Source organism: Erythrolamprus reginae, chromosome 5, assembly GCF_031021105.1.
Source record: "Erythrolamprus reginae isolate rEryReg1 chromosome 5, rEryReg1.hap1, whole genome shotgun sequence".
Classification (NCBI taxonomy): domain Eukaryota; kingdom Metazoa; phylum Chordata; class Lepidosauria; order Squamata; family Dipsadidae; genus Erythrolamprus; species Erythrolamprus reginae.
Window position 1 is genome coordinate 72,735,608 of NC_091954.1, and position 12,680 is coordinate 72,748,287.

General features: G+C 41.6%; 1 protein-coding gene across 3 annotated transcripts in view; it reads right to left on the reverse strand.

Moving 5' to 3' along the window:
• DGKG (diacylglycerol kinase gamma) overlaps window positions 1-12,680 on the reverse strand; it is a 165,049-nt gene that overhangs the window by 52,996 nt on the left and 99,373 nt on the right. For all 3 annotated transcript variants that reach the window (XM_070753132.1, XM_070753133.1, XM_070753131.1), the window contains 6 exons: window positions 11,920-12,018; window positions 8,794-8,910; window positions 6,725-6,798; window positions 3,290-3,364; window positions 1,683-1,768; window positions 291-380 (listed from right to left, as the gene is read on the reverse strand). In XM_070753132.1, the coding sequence (XP_070609233.1) occupies window positions 291-380; window positions 1,683-1,768; window positions 3,290-3,364; window positions 6,725-6,798; window positions 8,794-8,910; window positions 11,920-12,018 (541 nt within the window). The remainder of the gene's footprint in view (window positions 1-290; window positions 381-1,682; window positions 1,769-3,289; window positions 3,365-6,724; window positions 6,799-8,793; window positions 8,911-11,919; window positions 12,019-12,680) is intronic.

A 12,680-nucleotide genomic window follows, 5' to 3' on the forward strand; every position in this document is an offset into this window, starting at 1 on the left:
TTATCTAAGAAGAAAAACTGATTGGCTCCTTAGTGTTCAGTTGTGGGAATGTGTTTAATTTTCTCCATTTATCTTCTGAATGGGGAAGTGAAGCTACCTTTCTTTTACCTTTCCATGAAACTTCCCCATATTCAAAATAGCAGCAAAGCTTAGAAAATGGCTAGTGGCATTAAAAACAGCTGACAGGTTTCAGCAGCACACGAGACTGCGAGTAAGAGGAATCATTGGCAAGTCATGACATGAAATCGTGGTGAATGAACCAAAACATTGGCCTGGCTTGGGAGACTTACCTCCTCCCCATCGGAGGCAACGGGCAAGATCATTCCCTGTTCCCAGTGGTAGGATAGCCACAGGAGGGTGCTTTGCTAAGTTCATTTTATCTGCAAAGAAATAGGCAACCATCAGAGGCCCACAGAGAGGCCTTCGGGTACAATGACCTTTTTTTTTAAACAATTGCCAGCTATCTCTCTCTCTCTTTGTGTCTCTCTCTGTGTCTCTCTTTCTCTGTCTCTCTCTGTCTCTCTCTGTCTCTATCTATCCATCCATCCATCCATCCATCCATCCATCCATCCATCCATCCATCCATCCATCTATCTATCTATCTATCTATCTATCTATCTCTCTAATCTATCCATCCATCCATCCATCCATCCATCCATCCATCCATCCATCCATCTATCTATCTATCTATCCATCCAACCCATCTACCTTGATACCGTGCCTCCATGACCTTCAAATCTTGGTGGAATCGTTCACCCTGCTCATCATTGATTGCACCAAAATATTCCGGGAAGTAAGCAAGATGGCTATGTAAAAAATGCAATTTGATGCTCATGTTGCCTAATTCAGTGTTTCCCAACCTTGGCAACTTGAAGATATCTGGACTTCAACTCCCAGAATTCCCCAGCCAGCATTCGCTGGCTGGGTAATTCTGGGAGTTAAAGTCCAAATAACTTCAAGTTGCCAAGGTTGGGGAAAAAACTGTCCTAATTAACTATATTATATATATAAGGTGTAGAGGAAAAAACTTGATGTGATAGAAGAAAACTAACTACAGTTTTGAAACCAGCATGCCTAATAAACTGTAAAAAAAGCTCAAAAATCAAACTCAACAGAAATTGTGTTATAAATTGTTCCCCAATGTAGTTGATTACGAGGTGTGTAAATAGCCCCCTTCTCTGCTCCTAATAGCATGAATGTTAAAACCTAGGCTTACTCTTTTCATCTAAACTGTGCTTGTTGATTTTAATCTGTACAGCTGTAGCTCCTTATCAGAAAGTTCTAACAACTATGAAGAAGTGGATGGTAATCATAAACTGTGCAACTGTGGTAATAATAAGCTGTACATAAACTTCATGCAAACTGTGCATGAAACTAAGCATCTGCCTTTCTTTTCAGAGTTCTCTAATTCAGTGTTTCCCAACCTTGGCAACTTGAAGATACTTGGACTTCAACTCGCATTCGCTGGCTGGGGAATTCTGGGAGTTGAAGTCCAAATATCTTCAAGTTGCCAAGGTTGGGAAACACTGCTCTAATTCAGTTTCTTTTGTTATACTGGACAGAAATATGCATATTCATGAGAAAGAAGAACCTCAGCCTCTCTTTCCCTTCTCTTAGCCATGACCTGACCCATGCTTCTAATGATGATTTCATTTATCAACTGTTGACAGATCCTAATTTACCTATGCAGTCCAGGATCCATCCAACTGTCCCATCCCCTCCACAAGCCAAAATACGAAAGTCTGGGGTATCACGGAAAAAATTTAATCTAAGAAAAAATAGAAGGCAAAAAAAAAAAGGAAGTAGTTTAGAAACAGATGCTAATTGTACAATAAGAAAAAATGTCACATTCTCCCCAACCTTCCAAGTGCATTCTGGAATTTATAATTCTGAAATATCTGGAGGGTATATGACTGAGTAAGGTCTGACTTAGATGGTTGCTTTTCAAATTCTACACTACACAGAAGTGAACATACAAAAAAGCATGTTAGTTGTGCTGTTCTTCATGATTAAAAAATAAGATATTTTTTTTCTCAACTGAACTGGTGAAAGCAATCATGCAATTTAGAGTCCAATCTACACTACATGTGTTTTCTATCTATTCCTGCTCAAAAAAACCTTTTTAAAGCATCTATGTAAATTTTTAGATATAATTCCATTAACACAACACACTAAATAATCTTAGCTGCAAATAACATCTGCTGCATTGATCCTTTGTTGTTGTGGTTAGCTCTGGCCCAGCTCCTGCCCCAAGGACTGTGGATGTGGGGGAGACATCCACATGCTGCAGGCCTGTTTTGCCCCTCCCCTCCGGTGGAATCTGCTGATGAAGGCTCCTCTGACCAAGAAGACATGAGTGACAGGGAGGAGGAGAGTGTGGCAGATAGCTCAGAAGGAGATCAATTATCTAGCTCCTCCTTGGATTCAGATACAGCCACGAATGCTGAGAGCGATGCATAGGCAACAACAACTGAGAGATTATTATCAAAGAAAATGAGGCCACCTGTGGTTGGGTGGGGCTGTGGTAATTAGTGAGGCTGCTATAAACAGCAGCCTGTGGGTTTGGCCATTGTGGAGGATTATCTGATCGTTGTGTTTTGTGCCTGCTTTACTGACTTTGAATTTTTGTGTGCTGATTTTCCCCGCTTTGAAACTAAACCAGAGCAAAGTGTGTTTCACTTTGTGAAAGAAGAAGGACTGTGAATTGCCTCACAGCTGCAAGCTAAGTATCACAGAACTGATAAGGGACTTGTACAAATTACCAGTTTGTTTGGAGACGAGTGCTCCTTGCTATACCAAAAGAGGGCTTAGTTTAAGTGAATTTTCATTATAAAGAACATTGTTTTGAATTTTCAAACGTGTGTGTGTATAAAATTTGTACCTGTTAATTTTTGGGAGGAGTCTACCAGAGAGCCCGACAGAATACTTTGTATTGCAATGAAGCATTCACATGTATTCTTTCATGAATTGATAGAGATCCAGTTAACTCAATAAAACAAATGTAGCAAATATAACCCAACCCAACATATACATATTTAAAGGACCTCCAGTCAGCTGAATTTCTCAATCTAAGGCATATTAACAAGCTTTTGTGTAGGGAAGGAGGAGGATATAAGGGAAAAAGAACAGAGGAAAGAAGCAAAGGGGAAAATAAGTGAAGTGATAAAAAGAATAGATCAAAGACAATACAAAAGAAGCAAGTAATAGTAAGAAGGTGGACCAAAGATTTTTAATTATGACAAACAAACAAGCAAATACGTGAAATAGGCCACGTTTTGAACTTCAATACCCAGGATTAGGCCCTCCATGATCCAGGTTGTGAACTTGTCTGGGATTGAGTAGGTAATGGAATTTCCTATGTACCCTAAAAATAAGAAAAATAAGTCAACAGTTGTAAACAGCTGTAAAAAGGAGTATCAAAGCAAATCATTATTTTTGCATTGTTTTGCAGACCACTTTTTTCTTCTAATAGTTGAAAAGAACACCAGAGCATCAGCTACACTTATTGTGAGAGTAACTATCATACGATAATTAAGTTGAGGAAGTGAAAGTAAGCAAGAACATGGGAGAAAATGATTATGTAATGGTCTATGTAATGTAACTGATTTTAATGGAGACTAAAGTTAATAAATTCAATCAAGGAAAAGTAGGATTTCCATGGCAAGAAATATGAAAGTGAAAATTATTCAAAGATTAGGTGGGAATTCCTAAAATAGGAGTCACTAAGAACAGGATTCCCTCCCCCCCACCACAAAGAAAATTAAAAGGAAAAAAAGTGGAACACAGCAAAAGAAGCCCACCTGCTTGGACAAAGAAAGAATCAAAAAGCAATCTTTTGGGAAAATCTGTAAATAAAAGAACCACATAAAAAGGGGGGGATAGTCACCAAGGAAGAATAGATGTGATTTATAGACATGGTATCAAAAAAGGCTATGTACAGGATCAATTGAGGTTAGGAAAGGAGGTTATGATGTCCTAGAAGAGGCTAAGGGAAAAGCTTGATAATGCTTTCAGATGTATAGAAAAAAGTGAAAATTTGTTTTTGGCCAATGTGTACAACAGGAAAACATAGCCTTTAATTATGGCATGAGAAAGTAGATTCCACTTGAGTGCTAAGAAAAGCTTTGTAACAGGAAGGACAGATTGTCAATAGAATCAATTAGCACGGAAGATAGAATGCTCCCCTTTGATAGATTTGTTCAGGTAATTGCAATAGCATTTAGACTTATTTGCTGCTTCATAGTGCTTTTACAGCCCTCTCTAAGTGGTTTACAGCAGTGGTCCCCAACGTTTTTTCCACCAGGGACCAGTTTCAGCAAGACAATTTTTCTATGGCCCAGTGGGGGCGGAAAGGGGCGTGGTTGGGGGCGGGATTAAGCATGGGGGTGCTGGTCCTCCCCGCCCCTCTTTCCCGCCATCGTCCTGTGGCCGGCAGAACCTGCCTCCCAAGCCCTCTTGCCCAGCGGGAGCTAAGCGCTGGAGAGAGGGGGTCAGGCTGGCCCTCCTGCCTCCCCCCAGCCAAAAACGCAAAAGCGCCCCGCAGCAGAAGCCAAAAGAGGCTTGAGCCTCTCGGTCCTTCCCGCCCCTCTGTCCCATCCATCGTCCTGTGGACGGCAGAACCTGCCTCCCGAGGCCTCTTGCCCGGCGGGAGGCGAAGCGCTGGAGGGAGGGGGTGGCGGCATGAGGGCCGGCAGCTGCTGACTCCACGGACCGGTGCAACATGCCCCGCGGCCCGGTACTGGTCCGCGGCCCGGTGGTTGGGGACCCCTGGTTTACAGAGTCAGCATATTGCACCCAATAATCTGAGTCCTCATTTTACCCACTTTGGAAGGATGGAAGACTGAGTCAACCTTGAGCCGATGGTGAGATTTGAACTGCTGAACCACAGCTAGCAGTTAGCTGAAGTAGCCTGCAGTGCTGCACTCTAACCACCCTTGGCAGCCACCTATTTTGAATACTTCATCTGAACAGGGAATTGCACTTAATGGCTCCTTCCAGTTCTAAAATTTAATAATTCTAGGTGGTGTTGAACTACAACTTGATTTATTGGATTTATATGTCTTCCAATAAAGTTTGCCAGCCCGGCCAACCATCTAGACAAAAATCATTTTTACCATAATTTTACATTGACTGACAGCAGCTCTCCAGAGTTCTATTTTGGAGTTTGTCTTACTATTATCTGAAAATGCAAGTTATTTACTGTGGAGTCTGTGTTCAAAATTGATACTCTGATGCTAAGCTATAGCAGTTTCCTGCTTCAGGATATTCACAGAAGCTATAGCACTTAGCAATAGCATTTAGACTTTTATGCCCAGTCAACGAAGCGGTGGAAGTGATGTGCCGGTGCCTGGAGGCTGTTGGGGCCTGGATGGGTGTCAACAGACTCAAGCTCAACCCGGATAAGACGGAGTGGCTGTGGGTTTTGCCTCCCAAGGACAATCCCATCTGTCCGTCCATTACCCTGGGGGGGGAATCATTGACCCCCCTCAGAGAGGGTCCACAACTTGGGCGTCCTCCTCGATCCACAGCTCACATTAGAGAACCATCTTTCAGCTGTGGCGAGGGGGGCGTTTGCCCAGGTTCGCCTGGTGCACCAGTTGCGGCCCTATCTGGACCGGGACTCATTACTCACAGTCACTCATGCCCTCATCACCTCGAGGTTCGACTACTGTAATGCTCTCTACATGGGGCTACCTTTGAAAAGTGTTCGGAAACTTCAGATCGTGCAGAATGCAGCTGCGAGAGCAGTCATGGGCTTACCCAGGTATGCCCATGTTTCACCATCACTCCGCAGTCTGCATTGGCTGCCGATCAGTTTCCGGTCACAATTCAAAGTGTTGGTTATGACCTTTAAAGCCCTTCATGGCACTGGACCAGGATATCTCCGAGACCGCCTTCTGCCGCACGAATCCCAGCGACCGATTCGGTCCCACAGAGTGGGCCTCCTCCGGGTCCCGTCAACTAAACAATGCCGGTTGGCGGGCCCCAGGGGGAGAGCCTTCTCTGTGGCGGCACCGGCCCTCTGGAACCAACTCCCCCCGGAGATCAGGACTGCCCCTACTCTTCCTGCCTTCCGTAAACTCCTCAAAACCCACCTTTGCCGTCAGGCATGGGGAAACTAAACATCTCCCCTGGGCACGTTGAAGTTATATATGGTATGCCTGTATGTGTGTATGTTAGTATAGGGGATTTTCTTAAACTCATAATATTTTAATTAATTGGATTGTATTGGATTGTTTTTCACTTGTTGTGAGCCGCCCCGAGTCTTCGGAGAGGGGCGGCATACAAATCCAAATAATAAAATAAATAATAATAAATAAATAAATACCACCCCATAGTGCTTTACAGTACTGTCTGGGCGATTTTATTACAGCATATTACTCCCAACAATCTGCATCCTCATTTTACCAACCTCTGAAGGATGGAAGGATGGAAGGCTCAGTCAACCTTGAGCCCTGTCAGGATCCAATTCCAGGCTGTGGGCAGAGTTTGCCTACAATACTGCATTCTGACCAGTGAGCCACCAGAACTCATTGTAAGCGCTCTTACACTTGTAATACTAATGGTAAAAATATCTGGAATCACAACTACATTTTATAAGGAACATTACAGTTTGAATATACACAAAAATCTGCTATAAAATTTATTTGTCTATAACAATGTATTGGTGTATTTATTGCATCATGAATCCTTTTCTTTTTTCCAAAAGAAGGGGGAAATATACCTTTCTCCTTGCCTTCCTCCACTCTTGGGGTTCACAAATACCAGCAACGGGTGGTTTCCTGGCTTAGGCGTGATCTGAAAACCAAAGCGGATATCAAACAAGCAGACTCCTTGCACAACATACAAACATTTTACAAAAAGGAGGAGAAATAAGTGATGTGGCAGAGTTACAGGTGAAGCAAAACAACTAACTAGAAAGATATTGGATAAATAGGATTTAGTGCTATGGAGAAACATTAGAATCCTCCAAACTGTGCTAATCTTTACACCTTTCCTGTATATTATCTTGCTATGTACCGGGCGTCAAATTGTATATTGGGCACCGACTAACAAATAGATATATTTATTTAGGAGGCTTGTGACCTTCTGCACTTTTATGATACATATCAAATTATTGAATTCTTTTTTAAAGTTATTATTTTTTATTTTTATTTTTTCTCCACAAACTCCATTTCATAACAATACACAATATGCTTTAAAATATATCAGTGACATATACATTTTTAATTTTTCATAAACCAATATCTGATTTATAAATTAGAGGAAATTCTATGGGGATGGGTGTTCTGCATCATGCACAGTTTAGCACAGCCATAATTCCTGGAATGGGCCAAGGTCTTCCATTAGGCAGAATGAGGCTTGTACCTCAAATGGAAGATGGAAGCAAGATGTTAGGGGGGAAAAACGCAATAAGGCATGGAGTTTTCCTTCTGTCCCTTAACCAGTGTTTCTCAAACTGAGCAACATTAAGATATGCAGACTTCAAATCCTAGAATTTCCCAATGATGGAGAATTCTAAGAACTGAAGTCTACTCATCAATGTTCCCTCTAATTTTTTTTCGGTGTGGGCGGAAAAGTATAGTGTCTGAGCGGCAGTCCCTTTGGGACTGGGTGGCAAAGAAAAATAAATAAATAAATAAGAAAAAAATTCCCTTCTTTTTTATTAAAAGAAATTAATAATAAAACAAAACCAAAATCTATTACTATTATTACTATCTTCTCCTCTTTTTCCATCCCTGTCTCCTCCCCCCTTGTGTGTGTGTGTGTGTGAACTCTTGAACCATTTCCAACAACAGGTGAGCTATTGGAAATAGTTCAAGAGTTCACACACACACACACACACACACGGCTGGGGGGGGGTTTCTTTGTTATTATTTGGGTGTTTTTTTACCATATGCTTTAAATCAAGAGTCATCAAGAGATTTCTCTCTCCTTCTCCCTCTCTCTCTTTCAGCAAGGGGGCTGCGAGAGCGCTTTCTCCGAGTTCTCCGGGAACGCCTGCCCTGCCTCTACTGCAGCCCCCTTGCTGAAAGCTCGGGAGGAAAGCGCTTCCAGTGAAGGGGCTGCGAGAGGGGCGGTGCGGGCATTCCCGAAGTGCGCGGAGAAAACCCTCGCGCAGCCCCCTGGCTAGGAGCGCAGAAGTGGAGGAGGAGGAGAAGCTGCAGCCACCGCTGTGGGAAAAGGCGAAGGAGGAGGAGAGGGGGCGGATCGTGCGGGCGGGGGGCAGGGGCGCGAGGGGGCCGGAGGCATGGTGGGGAGGCAGGGGCGGCCGTGGCTCCCTTTCCTTTTACTGCTGGCGCCTCCCCGCCCCCCCCGCGGGCTGGCAGGGGGATGGGGAGCACGCGCCCGTGGAAAAGGGTGCGCGCAGGGGTATTTGGGGGTGCACGCCTGCTCACGGGTGCAGCTTATGGGGAACGCTGCATACTCATCTTAAGAATGCTAAGGTTGAGAAACATGGATGTAAATTATCAAATTGCCTTCAGGAATGCAAAAATATGCCAAAATCTGTTCCAATGCCAAAGCAAAGGAATATACAACTTCCAGTCTGTTTCACTTTTTATATGGAAATGGAGAAGGGAACAATGGCTTGTTATTTTTTTTTCCTGGCCATGAAATGCTTTGGGACTATATAGTCTCAGAGTAGTTTATAAGCAGGCTAAAGGACTAATATATTGACACTGTGTTCTGGTATATTTTTCTCCAAAGTTGCTCACAATGATGAAAGTCCTTCTCCACGGATACATACAGCTATACATGTACAAGAGAGAAAGGATGCTATCAGCTACCCACCTGCAATCCATGTTCATCCACTGTGGTAGTATTGTATTTGAAGATCATGTTTGTATCCTCGGGGGTGGTGCTGGATGGTGATTCACTCTCTGATCTTCGTGAGTGGGATTGCCTATCCTTTTGAAGAGTCAAAGATGCATATGGATATTTAAAAATAGATAGCAGAGAAGTACTAATAACATAAACAAAGGAAATGATGGAATTCTAAATATAAAAAAATATAATAAGACAACAAAAGACTAAGGATATTGTATAACACGTGGGTACTAAAATGCTATCAAACAGATCAAAATTTATCATTTGGTAAAGGACATGCATTTTATAAATTCCAAATGAGCTTGGATAACCTAGCAATTTTGTGTCAAATTATAATTAAGTTCTGAAAATATCACCCCAAAAGCAGCTTCGACATAGCAGTAGCCATAAAATTTCCACAAACAAGATTTAATTGAGGCATAAAGCCCTCATGACTAGTAACTATGGAAAGACCTCCATTGAATTATCTAATCTTATTATCCACTTTCTCTGTAGAATCATTCTATACATCATGGTCTCTTTTACTGTCCTTTTGTCCAATGTTTCCAAATCAAGAGAGTTTCTATAGAGCTTTGTTTTTTCTTTTCTTAACATTCATGTGACTTTCTTTCACTAATGTATACCCAACAAAGTTGTGGCCATGGTTAGCTTTATTCTACACCCTCGGCTTCAGAGGAAACAGTCCTCTCTTATATAACAGGCACAAATGTTCCATATTAGTTTATATATTTAAAGTTTCTCTACATAAAGAGGGACTCTATGAAAAATATTATTTAATATATTCTGCATGGTTTGATACATTCAATAGTTACTCCATTTTTTTTATGTTTAATGTTTGATATATGTTGTTGACATGTAATCGTTTTTATGTAATCCATTTAAGAATTTTATTCATTAATCATAGTCAGATATAGTAGACCAGTGTTTCACAACCTTGGCAACTTGAAGATATCTGGACTTCAACTCCCAGAATTCCCTGGCTGGGGAATTCTGGGAGTTGAAGTCCAAATATCTTCAAGTTGCCAAGGTTGGGAAACACTGTAGTAGACAGAAGACTCTAGGTCAGTGATGGCAAACCTTTTTTCCCTCGGGTGCCGAAAGAGCATGTGCGCCTGCTATTGCACATACACAAGTGCCCGCACCCATAATTCAATGCTTGGGGAGGGCGAAAACAGCTTCCCCTGACCCCTGGAGGTCCTCTGGAGGCTGAAAACTGCCTGTTTCCCAACTTCTGGTGGACCTAGTTGGCTCGTGTTTTGCCCTTCCCAGGCTCCAAAGGTTTCCCTGGAGCTGAAGGAGGGTAAAAATGCCCTCTACCCTGGAGGCTCTCTGGAAGTCAAAAATGCCCTCCCAGAGCCTCTGTGCGAGCCAAAAATCAGCTGACCAGCACACACATGCATGTTGGAGCTGAGCTAGGGCAACAGCTCGCTTGCCAGCAGATATGGCTCCATGTACCACCTTTGGCACCCGTGTCATAGGTTCGCTATCACTGTTCTAGGTCAAAAATCTAGGAATTCCTGCCCCATTATATAATGCATGACTGAATAATAATTACATTTTGGAATAGGTGAAAACAGATAAAAGTTTTAACATAGATTCCATTTAAAATTCACACTGCTATTTATATTTGTAACATGCATATATATATTAGGTCTTCATAATGTAGCTATTACGAGGACCTTAGTGCACTTTTTTCAGCTTGAGACTATGATGCACTAGGTTGTGGGCAATGAAGGGCTGCAAAAAATTTTACTATCCCTCTGTGGGTGTGGTTTATTATGTGGGTGTGGCTTGACAATCATGTGACTGGGGGTAGCTTAAAGGTCATTGGACTGGTGGGAGTGGTTTATCGACCAAGATACATTTTCAAATAGATGTTTGGACTCTTTTTTCAGTTGATTAAGTCACATTATTTGAGTAGCCACAAAAAAGGACAAATGACAGACAGCATTATTTGTTGAGGAGCACAGTAACTTTTTAAGGTTTTGTACTGAACCCACAAGGTTCAATATGATAACAGATTAGGCAAGTAGCTCAATTTTCTTTAATTGCTATGAAAGTTCCGTTCTAGATAATGATGAAAAGGATTAAAGTATTTATGGGTAAAAACATACTATTTAATTATTTCCTATCTTAAAAGTAATTAAGGATCATACTAAGGTACAAGAGAAGGACAATTAAAAAACTATTAAGTATTCAATAAATAGTGCATAAACTTACATAGAAACATAGAAGTCTGACGGCAGAAAAAGACCTCATGGTCCATCTAGTCTGCCCTTATACTATTTTCTGTATTTTATCTTAGGATGGATATATGTTTATCCCAGGCATGTTTAAATTCAGTTACTGCGGATTTATCTACCACGTCTGCTGGAAGTTTGTTCCAAGGATCTACTACTCTTTCAGTAAAATAATATTTTCTCATGTTGCTTTTGATCTTTCCCCCAACTTACTTCAGATTGTGTCCCCTTGTTCTTGTGTTCACTTTCCTATTAAAAACACTTCCCTCCTGGACCTTATTTAACCCTTTAATATATTTAAATGTTTCGATCATGTCCCCCCTTTTCCTTCTGTCCTCCAGACTATACAGATTGAGTTCATTAAGTCTTTCCTGATACGTTTTATGCTTAAGACCTTCCACCATTCTTGTAGCCCGTCTTTGGACCCGTTCAATTTTGTCAATATCTTTTTGTAGGTGAGGTCTCCAGAACTGAACACAGTATTCCAAATGGGGTCTCACCAGCATTCTATATAGCGGGATCATAATCTCCCTCTTCCTGCTTGTTATACCTCTAGCTATGCAGCCAAGCATCCTACTTGCTTTCCCTACCGCCTGACTGTACTATCCCCACTGTGCCCCCCCCCAACCTGTGGGGGCAGCAGCCCATCACTGATTGTGGGGAACTATAGTCCAATACACAGGGTATTACAGGGGAATACCAGTTTTGAAATGGTTAATCAAATTAACCAAATCAGCTTGGATAAAATTTGCATCATGAGACTATATTATCCAGTTGTCTTCAGTGACAAAGAACCAACAAGAAAATACCACTCATTAAAAAAAATTGATGTGTGCCAAGACTGATTTACCAGAACAACTGGGCAGATCTGAGAAGGCAGCAAGATGTGGTCTTTTAGATGCCCACCATCACATTCAGGTTTCACATGTGAGGCACATTTGTTGTGAAGCTTTAAAAAGAGAGAAAACAGCATGTACCAATGTTTACTTTCGTGCTTCCATCCATCTACATCCATTTGATCCTCTAATTTTTTCCTTTACTCGTGATCAAGAAAATTATGAAATTAGATTAGCAAAGCACCTGATTTTGCTTTGATAAGATTTTAGTCTCCAATACTGCAGAAAAGCCATTGATTTCTATTGGGAGAGTTAAGGTCATGAGAAAATAGTGATTCTTTTTTTACCAAAATGGAGATGGCAAAGTATGCCCATGATACAGTTATACACAGTGAAAGCTGCAAATTTTTTTACTATCATAGTGTCGGCATGGCTTATTTTGTGGTTGTGGCTTGCTGGCCATGTGACCAGGTGGGAGTGGCTTGGCAATCATGTGACCAGGGGGTGGCTTAAAGGTCATGTGACTGGCCAATTTGATATCACACATCAACGGTTTGGATTAGGGTTTGGGTGCCCGGCTTCTCCTTGCCTCAAAGTGATACAATTTCCCCTTCTATTTACTATTGCTGAACATCCAAAATATACTATTTAATTCTATGCATATATGCCATAGGTGTACATACATATTACACACAGGCACACAAAAATATACATTATCTACTATATAAACTGTATGTGTATGTACACCTGCATGCACAACTCTTCTAAAATTGCA